The sequence below is a fragment of the Hyla sarda genome, chromosome 1, assembly GCF_029499605.1.
Source record: "Hyla sarda isolate aHylSar1 chromosome 1, aHylSar1.hap1, whole genome shotgun sequence".
Lineage (NCBI taxonomy): Eukaryota > Metazoa > Chordata > Amphibia > Anura > Hylidae > Hyla > Hyla sarda.
The window spans coordinates 367,754,446-367,767,720 of NC_079189.1; the positions used below are offsets into that span (position 1 = coordinate 367,754,446).

At 41.7% G+C, this 13,275-nt stretch overlaps 1 protein-coding gene across 1 annotated transcript in view; it reads right to left on the reverse strand.

The window, feature by feature from the left end:
• Positions 1-13,275, reverse strand: part of ALDH1A1 (aldehyde dehydrogenase 1 family member A1) — a 59,942-nt gene that overhangs the window by 32,133 nt on the left and 14,534 nt on the right. Inside the window, exons 2-5 of the mRNA XM_056523170.1 lie at positions 10,540-10,644; positions 4,098-4,238; positions 3,851-3,980; positions 3,702-3,763 (exon numbers count right to left, since the gene is read on the reverse strand). Coding sequence (XP_056379145.1) covers positions 3,702-3,763; positions 3,851-3,980; positions 4,098-4,238; positions 10,540-10,644 — 438 coding nt within the window. The remainder of the gene's footprint in view (positions 1-3,701; positions 3,764-3,850; positions 3,981-4,097; positions 4,239-10,539; positions 10,645-13,275) is intronic.

Here is a 13,275-nt window from a genome sequence, read left to right on the forward strand (position 1 = left end):
AAATGTAGGCCGATAGTGTCAGGGGTGGGTGATCTTACCCAAAATATCGGAATCTACGTTAACCAAGTTCTTCGTCCCTTTGTTTTAACCCCTTAACGATGAGCGCCGTAAATGTACGTCCTGGTGACGTGGTACTTAACGCACCAGGACGTACATTTACGTCCTAAGCATAACCATGGGCATCGAAGCGATGCCCGGATCATGCGCGGCAGGTCCCGGCCGTTGATCGCAGCCAGGGACCCGCCGGTAATGGCGGACATCCGCGATCCCGCGGATGTCCGCCATTAACCCCTCAGATGCCGTGATCAATACAGATCACGGCATCTGCAGCATCACGATCACTTAATTGGATGATCGGATCGCCCGCTGTGCTGCCATGGCGATCCGATCATCCAGCACGGCAGCCGGAGGTCCCCTCACCTGCCTCCGCTGTCTTCCGGGAGTCTTCTGCTCTGATCTGCCTTCCCGCAGACCAGAGCAGAAGATGACCGATAATGCTGATCAGTGCTGTGTCCTATACATAGCACTGAACAGGATTAGCAATCAAATGATTGCTTTAAATAGTCCCCTATGGGGACTATTAAAGTGTAAAAATAAAAGTAAAAAAGTAAGAAAAAGTAAAAAAAATGTGAAAAACCCCCTCCCCCAATAAAAACATAAATTGCCCCATTTTCCCTATTTCACCCCAAAAAAGTGTTTACAAATATTTTATATACATATTTGGTATTGCCGCGTGCGTAAATATCTGAAATATTAAAATAAAATGTTAATGATACCGTACGGTGAAGCGCGTGAACGTAAAAAAAAAAAAGTCCAAAATAGCTGCTTTTTTATAACATTTTATTCCCAAAAAAAATTAATAAAAAATGTGTTAAAAGTTTTATATAAGCAAATATGGAACAATAAAAAGTACAGATCACGGCGCAAAAAAAGAGGCCTCACACCGCCGTTTATACGGAAAAATGAAAAAGTTATAGGTCTTCGAAATAGGGGTATCTTAAACGTACTAACTTGGTTAAAAAGTTTGTGATTTTTTTAAGCGCAACAGTAATAGAAGAGTAGGTTATCACAGATATCATTTTAATCGTATTGACCCAAAGAATAAAGAACACATGTCATTTTTACCATAAATTGTACGGCGTGAAAACGAAACCTTCCAAAATTAGCTAAATTGCGGGTTTCTTTTTAATTTCCCCACACAAATAGTATTTTTTTTGGTTGCGCCATACATTTTATGGTAAAGTGAGTGATGGCATTACAACAGACAACTGGTCGCGCAAAAAACAAGCCCTCATACTAGTCTGTGGATGAAATAATAAAAGAGTTATGATCTTTTGAAGGCGAGGAGGAAAAAATGAAAACGTAAAAATAAAATTTTCTGTGTCCTTAAAGGGGCACTCCGGTGAAAACCTTTTTTCTTTTAAATCAACTGGTGCCAGAAAGTTAAACAGATTTGTAAATTACTTCTATTAAAAAATCTCAATCCTTCCTGTACTTATTAGCTGCTGAATACTACAGAGGAAATTATTTTCTTTTTAGAATTCTCTCTGATGACATCACGGCCACAGTGCTCTTTGCTGACATCATTATAATAATAATAACTCTTTATTTATTGTTGTCCTTAGTGGGATTTGAACCCAAGGCCCCAGCACTGCAAGGCAGCAGTGCTAACCACTGAGCCACCATGCTGCCCTTAGCATACATCTGCTATGCACGGTTGCTAAAATGGACAGAGATGTCAGCAGAGAGCACTGTGCTCGTGATGTCATCAGTGTTCCAAAAAGAAAGGAATTTCCTCTGTAGCATTCAGCAGCTAATAAGTACTGGAAGGATTAAGATTTTTTAATAAAAGTAATTTACAAATATGTTTAACTTTCTGGCACCAGTTGATTTAAAAGAAAAAAGGTTTTCACCGGAGTACCCCTTTAAGGCCAAAATGGGCTTTGTACTTAAGGGGTGAAGTCTTCCCTCATACCTTCGGAATACAATGGATTTACTTTCCAAGTTACCCCGTCCCTATCAGGAGCCATTGTCAATCCTGTGATTTATTGTATTTGACTTTTTTGTAATTTTATATGAATCTAGTAAAAGTAATATTTTATATATATTTGCCTCATTGGTTGAATTCTTCTATATTGTGATTTTAGATTATGGTCTGGTGAATATTTTACATATAGTGGTCTAGAACTCTTGTTTGTATTGGGTTTAATATATTGCTGGAATTCCTGCATTCCACATACACAATAACCAGTGATGGGACATATTCTTTTAGTTCTGGAGGCGTAGCTATCAGAAATGTGTCAGTAGGGGTCTCCCATGTTGTAGAGGTTGCTCGATTTAGAGCTTTTTAAGTGATTTTAGCCCTTTTTGTCTTTTTTGTATTTTTTATGTGATACCTAATAAAATGTGTTATACATATGAATATTGACCTTGTGGTGTGCACTCTTTACAGTAATCCTTACCCTTGTATAGCAAGCTTTTTGCTTACTGAGCAGTAGCACCCAGTGTATTATTTGGTGAGCCCCCCTCTTTTTGTACTAACTTCTACAGGTCAAAATGTCTAGTAGTCTGATGGCTTAGCTAGTGCTGTCTACTGATGAACTTATTTGATAGTTTAGTACCTCATACACTTGTATGAGGTACTAAAGGTACTGTTGCCTTGGGGTCCCTGGTATAGTGGACCTCTGGACAAGTAGCCTTTCCCCAGTGGTGTGCCCACTGGGGGACAGGAAAAGTACTATATACCAGAACTATCAGTTTCCATTGTCTACCTCTCATACTAACCCTGGAACTAGTGGGAAGTTGGAATTTATAATTGCCCCAATCACTTTCCCTACAATATCTGCAGCTGCTGCTTTCCTTGCTCTTTAAGAATATGTGCACTTTATCAACTTTTTTCATTGCTTCTATGCCTCTAAAATAAAGCATCTGTTGGTTTAGTGTACACATCTCCTATGCTGACCTATGTGCTTATGTGGTTACAGACTACAAACAAACCTAGCATGTAGCGTGCTTGGAAGAGGGAACAGCCGGCACTACTCAAACTGAGCCCCAGGGAGGAATGGAGGAATGCAGCAAAACAGGAGCCGGACAAATAAGACCTGTAGCGGTGGTGCTCAGCACAGAGACAGCAACAATTCAGCAAGAAGACATGAAGGCAAAGCGACCCTCACCATGCAGGATAACTTCTTTAATCACTAGGCAGCGACATCAAGCGGAATACAGGCGGGGGAGTGGGATGGAGGAGGGGTAACCGAGACAAGTTGTTTTGTGCGCCTTGCGCACTTCCTCTAGCCGGCTAGAGGAAGTGCGCAAGGCGCACAAAACAACTTGTCCCGGTTACCCCTCCTCCATCCCACTCCCCCGCCTGTATCCCACTTGATGTCACTGCCTAGTGATTAAAGAAGTTATCCTGCATGGTGAGTGTTGCTTTGCCTTTTTGTCTTCTTGCTGAAACCTAAAATGTAGTCTGTTTCTGCAGTAATGTGTCACCACTTTATATTTGTCCCCTCTTCTGTTGTCTGTAGGTTATCTAAAAGAGGAGACGGGGGGAGGTGAGTAACACATGATCACAGAGACCAACTCAAATTTCATTTACATTTAAAAATCTTAATTTGTAGGCACTTGGCAATTTAAAAACAAGACAAAACACAAATACTACAGTATTTAACGAAAATAATTTGCTTGTATTGCTTACTTACAGGAATGATTTGACCACATACTCCTACAGGTTCATGTCTTGTGAAAGAAAAGTAATCTCCATCTGTAAGTAAAAGAAGCTATAGCCTGTTATTGAAAATTCTTCTATTCTACATTCTGGAAGACATCACACAGCTTTAACGCAACATACCCATAGGGACTGTACGGCCATGGTTTTTATCTGTCCACCCTGCATAGTATCGCAGGGTTTTAACAGCTCCTGGTAAGTCTCCAAAGTAGGATGTGGCAAATGCCTTTCCTGCATCAATAGATTCCAGAGTCTGAAAAAGTCAAATGATTCTGTTTATTTTATTGATATATATATATATATATATATATATATATATATATATATATATATGTATAATTTATTGACTTATCACTTGAAAACCACTTACGCTTAGAATTAAGGTATCACGCTCCACGAGGTCTGCCAACTTATACAAGAGTTTACCCCTTACAGAAGCATCCATCGTGCGCCATGGTGACCCCAACTGGAATGCTTCTCTTGCTGCTTTTACGGCTTTATTTATATCTTCCTAGAAGCAAAGGAGCATTACAATTCTCAAACAGAAATTACTAAACATGAAAAAAAAGGTCACATGACCCAATACTGTATTTTACACTTTCAAGGGTTCAGGAATATAGGATACACTATATGGAGCATGATCAGCAGGGTTCCTATTTAGTAGACCTCTGATTTTCCTTAGAGACTCTGTTTACATGTTTAAAGGGGTATTCTGGTGGAAAACAAGTTTTTTCATATATTCTGGCTCCAGAAAGTTATAAAGATTTGTAAATTACTTCTATTAAAAAATCTTAATCCAGGACTTATCAGCGTCTGTATACTGCAGAGGAAGTTGAGTTGTTCTTTTCTGTTTGACCACAGTGCTCTCTGCTGACACCTCCGTCCATGAAAGGAACTGTCCAGAGTATGAGCAAATCCCCATCCATAGCAAATCTCTCCTGCTCCGGACAGTTTATGACACAGACAGAGGTGTCAGCAGAGAGCACTGTAGTCATACCGGAAAGAACTAAACAACTTCCTCTGGAGCATACAACAGTCCTGGAAGGATTAAGATTTTTAAATAGAAGTCATTTACACATCTATAGAACTTTCCGGCACCAGTTGATTTGAAAAAAATTGTATTCCACCGGAGTACCCTTTTAAGGAGTCAAACAGTGGTTTCCTTTTACCTGTATATGCAGCATTAAAGTCAAAATCGTGCTAAAAGTGCATACACTACATTGCACTCCTCCTGAAGCTAAACGTGTACTCCAAAGTCGTACCAATTCAAGCAACATTTAAAGTATCTGCCTTATACTGTAATGCATCAGAAGTTTAGTAAAGCTACAGTTCTTCAGAAGTCTCTTTCCTGGGCTTTGTATAAGGAGAACAACTTAAGAGGAAACTGACAGCCTGTTTACCCACACTAAACCCAATACACAAGGTTATAGTGTGGGTGAACAGAATTAAAAACACTTGTCACTTACTTTAATTAGTTGCATAGTTGCTGAGTTATGCACCATTTTTTAAACATTGCTATTACACTGCTGTGCGCAATGGAGGCAGGGAGCCAGCTTGCCAAGATCCCCTTGCCTCTCCTATATTCAGCAATAGCAACTGCAATTCCTAAAGCTGTAAGCAATTGCAAGTGCTTACAGTTTTATTAATTGGGCTTCGGTTTCCGCCTTGATAAACACATAGAGGGAGTTTTACCAAAACTTGTGTACCGGTAAAGTTGACCAGTTGTCCATAGCAACCAATAAGATTGCTTCTTTTATTTTTCAGAGGCCCTTTTCAAAATGAAAGAAGCAATCTGGTCAACTTTTCCTTTGCACAGGTTTTGATAAATATCCCCCATAGATTCTGTTAGCCTTTGGTCACTGATCAATGGTGCAAGCAGAAGTTGGCTGCTTGCTGATTCTTAACTTCATAGACATGAATATTTGACAGGCTATCTTTAAAAGAGCTTTATTAGCCCATCCTTAGGATATGAGATCGGCTGAGGCCTGACTCCTGGCACCCTTGCTGAAAACCTGATTTAAGGCACCACAGAGCTTGTGCAATCTCTGTGGCCTCTTTATTGCTCATTAAGCACAGTGCCACATATTTGGTACCTGTTTTTGCAGCTTATTCCATTAACCCCTTAAGGACGCAGCTCATTTTCACCTTAAGGACACAGCCCTTTTTTGCAAATCTCTGTGATGCTTTTACTTTTTATTCTGATTCCGAGATAGTTTTTTCGTGACATATTCAACTTTATGTTAGTGGTAAATTTCCATCGATACTTGAATCAGTTCTTGGTGAAAAATTCCAAAATTTGATGAAAATTTGGAAAATGTTGCACTTTTTTAACTTTGAAACTCTCTGCTTAAAAGAAAAATGGACATTCCAAATAAATTATATATTGATTCACATATACAATATGTCTACTTTATGTTTACATCATAAAGTTGACATGTTTTTACTTTTGGAAGACATCAGAGGGCTTCAAAGTTCAGCATCAATTTTTCCAATTTTTCAAAAATTTTTCAAAATCTGACTTTTTCAGGGACCAGTTCAGGTTTGAAGTGGATTTGAGGGGCCTTCATATTAGGAAATACCCCATAAATTACCTCATTATAAAACCTGCACCCCTCAAAATATTCAAAATGACATTCAGTAAGTTTGTAAACCCTTTAGGTGTTTCACAGGAATAGCAGCAAATTGAAGGAGGAAATTCACAATCTTCATTTTTACACTCGCATGTTATTTTAGACCCAGGAGAGAAATCACCCTAAAATTTGTAACCCAATTTCTCTCGAGTAAGGAAATACCTCATATGTGTATGTCAAGTGCTCTATGGGTGCACTAGAGGGTTCAGAAGGGAAGGAGCGACAATGGGATTTTGGAAAGTTAGTTTTTCTGAAATGGTTTTTGGGGGACATGTCACATTAGGAAGCCCCTATGGTGCCAGAACAGCAAAAAATAAAAATAAAAAACTCACATGGCATACTATTGTGGAAACTACACCCCTTAAGGAACGTAACATTGAGCCTTAACACCCCACAGGTGTTTGACGACTTTTCGTTAAAGTTGGATGTGTAAATAAAAAAATGTTTTCACTAAAATGCTGGTTTTTCAACAAATTTTACATTTTTACAAGGGGGTAATAGAAGAAAATGCCCCCCAAATTGGTAACCCCATTTCTTCTGAATAGTGAGATACCCCATCTGTGGACGTCAAGTGCACTGCGGGCATACTACAATGCTCAGAAGAGAAGGAGCGCCATTGAGCTTTTGGAGAGAGAATTTGGTTGGAATAGCAGTGGTGCCAGAACAGTGGACCCCCCCCCCACATGGGACCCCATTTTGGAAACTACACCACTCACAGAATTTAATAAGGGGTGCAGTGAGCATTTAGACCACACTGGCGTTTGACAGATCTTTGGAACCATGGGCTGTGCAAATGAAAAATTACATTTTTCATTTTCACGGACCACTGTTCCAAAAATCTGTCAGACACCTGTGGGGCGTAAATGCTCACTGCACCCCTTATTACATTCTGGGAGGGGTTTAGTTTCCAAAATGTGGTAACATGTGGGGGGGGGGGGGTTCATTGTTCTGGCACTATGGGGGTTTTGTAAACACACATGGCCTTCAATTCCGGACAAATTTTCTCTCCAAAAGCCCGATGGGGCTCCTTCTCTTCTGAGCATTGTAGTTTGCCCGCAGAGCACTTAACATCCACATACGGGGTATGTTCTTACTCAGAAGAAATTGGGTTACATATTTTGGGGGGGCTTTTTTTTCCTATTTTCCCTTGTGAAAATGAAAAATTTTGGGTAACACAGGCATAATTAGTTAAAAAAAACTTTTTTTCTTTTTACCATCCAACTTTAATGAAAATTCATCAAACACCTGTGAGGTGTTAAGGCTCACTATACCCCTTGCTACATTCCATGAGGGGTGAAGTTTACAAAATGGGGTCACATGTGGGTATTTATTTTTTGCGTTTATGTCAGAACCGCTGTAAAATCAGCCACCCCTGTGCAAATCACCAATTTAGGCCTCAAATGTAAATTGTGCGCTCTCACTTCTAAGCCTAGTTGTGCGTCCGCAGATCACTTTACACCCACATATGGGGTATTTTCGTACTCAGGAGAAATTGTGTTACAAATTTTGGGGGTCATTTTTTTCCTTTTATCTCTTATGAAAATAAAAAGTATGGGACAACACCAGCATGTTAGTGTAACATTTTTTATTTTTTTACACTAACAGGCTGGTGTAGACCCCAACTTTTCCCTTTCATAAGGAGTAAAATGAATAAATTTGTAGTGCAATTTCTCCCAAGTACGGAAATACCCCATATGTGGCTCTAAACTGTTTCCTTGAAATACAACAGGGCCCGAAGTGAGAGAGCGCCATGCGCATTTGAGGACTCAATTAGGGATTGCATAGGGGTGGACATAGGGGTATTCTACGCCAGTGATTCCCAAACAGGGTGCCTCCAGCTGTTGCCATACTCCCAGCATGCCTGAACAGTTTTGCAACAGCTGGAGGCTCCGTTTTGGAAACACACACTGCTGTACGATACGTTTTTCATTTTTATTGGGGGCGGGGGCAGTGTAAGGTGGTGTATATGTAGTGTTTTACCCTTTATTTTGTGTTAGTGTAGTGTAGTGTTTTTAGGGTACATTCACACGGGCGGGTTAATGGTGGGTTTCCTGCTAGGAGTATGCTGCGGTTCAAAGTTGAAGCAGAAAACTCACTATAAACGCACCCATTTGAATGTACTGCACATTCACATGGGGGGGGGGGGGGCAAATAGAGATGAGCGAACTTACAGTAAATTCGATTCGTCACAAACTTCTCGGCTCGGCGATTGCTGACTTTTCCTGCATAAATTAGTTCAGCTTTCAGGTGCTCCCGTGGGCTGGAAAAGGTGGATACAGTCCTAGGAGACTCTTTCCTAGGACTGTATCCACCTTTTCCAGCCCACCACAGCACCGGAAAGCTGAACTAATTTAACCTCCAGCTGTTGCAAAACTATAATTCTTAGCATGTACTGACAGACCATGCATGCTGGCAGTTGTACTTTTGCAACAGCTGGAGGCACACTGGTTGGAAAACCTTCAGTAAGATTCAGTTAGTTACCTAACTCAGTATTTTCAAACTAGTGTGCCTCCAGCTGTTGCAAAACTACAACTCGCAGCATGTACTGATCTCCGAAGGGCATGCTGGGAGATGTAGTTATGCAATAGCTGGAGGTACGTAACTACAACTCCCAGCATGCCGAGACAGCTGTTTGCTGTTTGGGCATGCTGGGATTTGCAGGTTTGCAACATCTGGAGGGCTACAGTTTAGAAACCACTGCACAGTGATCTCCAAACTGTGGCCCTCCAGATGTTGCAAAACTACAAATCACAGCATGCCCAGACAGCAAACTGCTGTGTAGGCCTGCTGGGAGTTGTAATTTTGCAAGATCTAGAGGGCTACAGTTTAGAGATCACTGTACAGTGATCTCCAAACTGTAGCCCTCCAGCTGTTGCAAAAGTACAAATCCCAGCATGCCCAAACAGCTGTCTGAGCATGCTGGGAGTTGTAGTTTTAGAACATCTGGAGGGCTACAGTTTAGAGACTACTGTAAAGTGGTCTCCAAACTGCAACCCTCCAGATATTGCTAGGCAACTCAACTGCTTCCGTAGTCTGCAGGATCGCTGCATGCCGCACCAGGGAGAGGATCGCCGATCGCCGCCGGTAAGGCACCTACACCACCGCCGTTGGTCACACTACAGTTCCCCCATTCTGCCCTGACTACCATGGGTAGGCAGAACAGGGGAACCGAACTTTAACCCCCCCCGCCCCCGATCTGCTATTGGTCAGTCGCTTCTGACCGACCAATAGCAGGGATAGAAGTGGTGGCACCCCTGCCACCTCACTCCTATCCCTATCCCCTTAATTTCTGGGTCATCGAAGACCCGAATGACCTGGAATCACCGCAGATCACTGGTCTGAATTGATGCCGACATGGGAGGGGGGTCAAACCCCCCTCTACGATGTGCCGGGAAGCCTGCTGAATGATTTCAGCAGGCATCCCAGTCCTGTCCCCGATCGGCTAGCGGCGGGGACCGGATTTCCCACCGGCCTACCTGTACACCCTACGTCCTTAAGGACTCAGGATGCAGGGTGTATGCATTAGCCCTGCATCCTGAAGAGGTTAAAATGCAATGAGGAAATTATATAACAAGTTGGGATATAAGGTCGGGATATGAGGATGGCATATTAGGATGGGATATGAGGATGGCATATGAGGCCGGCATATGAGGACAGGATAGGTGGACAGGTTAAGAGGATCGGATATGAGGACAGGATAGGAGGACGGGATATGAGAACAAGATATAAGGTCTGGATATGAGGATGGGATATAAGGTCGGGAAATGAAGAAAAGAGTGTCATTGTTGCTTTTCCTCTCTCAAGCAGGGTACAACTATAGGAGGTGCAAAAGGTATGAATGCATCTGGATCCAAAGCCTAAGGAGACCCATAAAGTGTCTCATCTCAATATGAGGAGACCACTACTATAATTATATCATTATAGTTAGGTGCCCTGTCGAAGATTTAGCATTGTGGCTCAAAGGGGAAAATTTATCAAAACCTGTGCAAAGGAAAAGTTGCCCATAGCAACCAATCCAATGGCTTTTTTTATTCCGCACAGGCCTTGTTAAAAATGAAAGAAGTGATCTGATTGGCTGCTATATACAACTGGGCAACTTTTCCTCTGGACAGGTTTTGATAAATTTCCCCCAAAATCTTTAAGTTACCCCCTGCATTAGAGTAAAATGACTATGTTCCTTACCTTATCTCCTTCTTCTACCTCACATATCTTTTCCCCATTGGCTGGGTTGAAGACAGGGAATTTCTTTCCGCTGACTGAGTTATGCCATTCATTGTTAATGAAGATCTGTGGGTAAAAATGCAATCTCATATAATCTACTATAATAACATGTTAGCACTGTAATTTTCTGTAATATCTGTACAAGACAATTATATATATATATTTATAAAAGTAGAAAATTGCAGCACAGCTCTGTCCAAGAATAAGAAGGGTGCCAGCGTCCAACAACCTGATCAGGGTTCCATTTAGATAAGTAATTCCACTGGCGCAGCAGCACTCCAAAAAAAAAAAAAGGTGTATATGCCTATGTATGAGTATAATACAAACCTTTTTCCTTTTATTATTGGATTTCTAAAAGTGCATGTTTAATCTTTTGTAAACTTAGACTAAATATTAGAGTCAATTATTGTACCATGAAACCTCTCCAAAAGACCACCTCTTTGAGAAGACCACCCTATCCAGACCAGAAATGTGTGTGTCTATGCATAAAGAGGGTTCACTGTATTTGTTTAGTTAGAATCCAATATGTGAATAAAGTTAAAGGGGTTATCCCGGAAAAGAAAAACAGAGCTAATTTCTTACAAAAACAGCGCCACCCCTGTCCTCAGGTTGTGTGTGGTATTACGATGAGGCTCCATTCACTTCAATGGAACTGAGCTGCAATACCACACACAACCTGATGACAGAGGTGGTGCTGTTTTTGTAAGTAGTTAGCTAAATGTTTCTAATCCTGGATAACCTCTTTAATGATAATGTTTTGTATATTGGGCAGCCCATCTGACGGGTATCTCACAGCCACTTCTGGTAAGCGGGTAAGCTCAGCCAGGCGAAACATGCATGACTGTGGGAAACTAAGGAAACATAGCTTTAACTTTACTGAGACAAGACAGGTGATATAGTCTTTATAGTACAGCCAAATATCCCAGGGAGGTGACCAGTGACACAGGGGACCTCGCAGGCTTGCTGGGACATTAGTGCAGGCCATGGTGACTACAGATGAACTTGACTTGACAGAGATGGTGACTGACAATAAGATGGCTTGACTTACTGATGACCGACTTGTGGCTGCAGGACTTTAGGCTTGAGGCCTCATATGCTCTGGACACAGACACTGGAACAACTTGACTGGACTCGACCTCAGCAGAAGTAACAATGTGCTGAGAGAGAGATTGCAGCCCCTCCCCTGGTTATATAGGGGGGCTTCGCAAGGAGCCCATTGGTCACTTGGGGGGTCACCCGGTCACTAGTGCCTCCTGGGTAACAACCATTTGGTACAAACATTAAAGAAACAGTACACTTTTATAATACAAACATATATACATTATGGTGATACTATAAGGGGGACCCTGGGGACATGCAGGAACTCTGCCTGACAGGGCAGAAGGAAAGTACGGGCCACAACATCCCGTACTGGGTCACCACATTAATAAGCACAAAGCTAGAATAAACAAAATAGCTTTTAAAGGGGTATTCCAAATGAAATGAACATATCCCCTATCCACAGGATAGGAGATATCTGTTAGATGGTGAGGAGGTCCGATTACTGGAACCCTCATAATCACCAGAATCGGCCCAGAATCCTTTGTTGGGGGCCCCATCTGAAGATCATGTAAAGTCCCAGTGGTCGAACCCCACCATGATCTGATACTTTACTTAGGGGATATGTGATTTTAACTCTGAATATAATTTTTAAGGGTTCATGTTTAAACCACAACTGTCACAAATTTGTACCCCCATAAACTAATCACAGGGTAGCAAAGTTCTTTAGAATTACTCTCCAGGTATACCTTTTACTGCTTTCTACCAGCTTTTATCAGGCTAAAAAATGCTTTATAAGACAGCCAACAACAGTCGGATAGGCGTGGCTATGGCCCGCAGCCGCCACGCCTATCTCCTGTATGTTATCGCTAGGACTGCTGTGTGAATGGTCCCAGCACCTAGGCCCCTTTATTTTCCTTATCAGTGGTGGTGAATATACAAATGTATAAGTAAAACAAGTTCCCGTTCTCCTATTCTCCTATTAGGTTACAGTGCCGTCACAAGAGCGCTTGTGGCCCACAGCACCAGGAGATAGTTTTGTTCACATCACCGGCGCTGCGGGCAGCTAGTTTTCATAGCAAGCGCTCCCTCCTGGCCCCAGTGCACAGCGTAATGCTCTGCCGCTTGCTATGCAAACTAGCCCGCTGTGACGGCACTGTAACCTAATAGGAGAATAGGAGAACGGGCACTTGTTTTACTTATGCATTTGTATGTTCGCCGCCACAGATAAGGAAAATAAAGTGGCCTATGTGCTGGGACCGATCACACAGTGGTCCTAGCGATGACATACAGGAGATAGGAGTGGGGCTGCGGCCCATCCGACTGTTGTTGGCTGTCTTATAAAGCATTTTTTAGCCTGATAAAAGCTGCTAGAAAGCAGTAAAAGGTATACCTGGAGAGTAATTCTAAAGAACTTTGTTACTCTGTGATCAGTTTATGGGGGAACAAAATTTGTGACAGTTGCGCTTTAAGGTTGGATTATTGCTCCATGAATGTATGTACGGTATGTAGCCAAGGACAGCAATGGATTCCTCTATATATATATATATATATATATATATATATATATATAGTAAGATATTCAAAGCAAGCCTTTTGATCTAACACAATGCACAAGATCCCCACATTGAGACATTCTGTATTACAACCATGTACAAA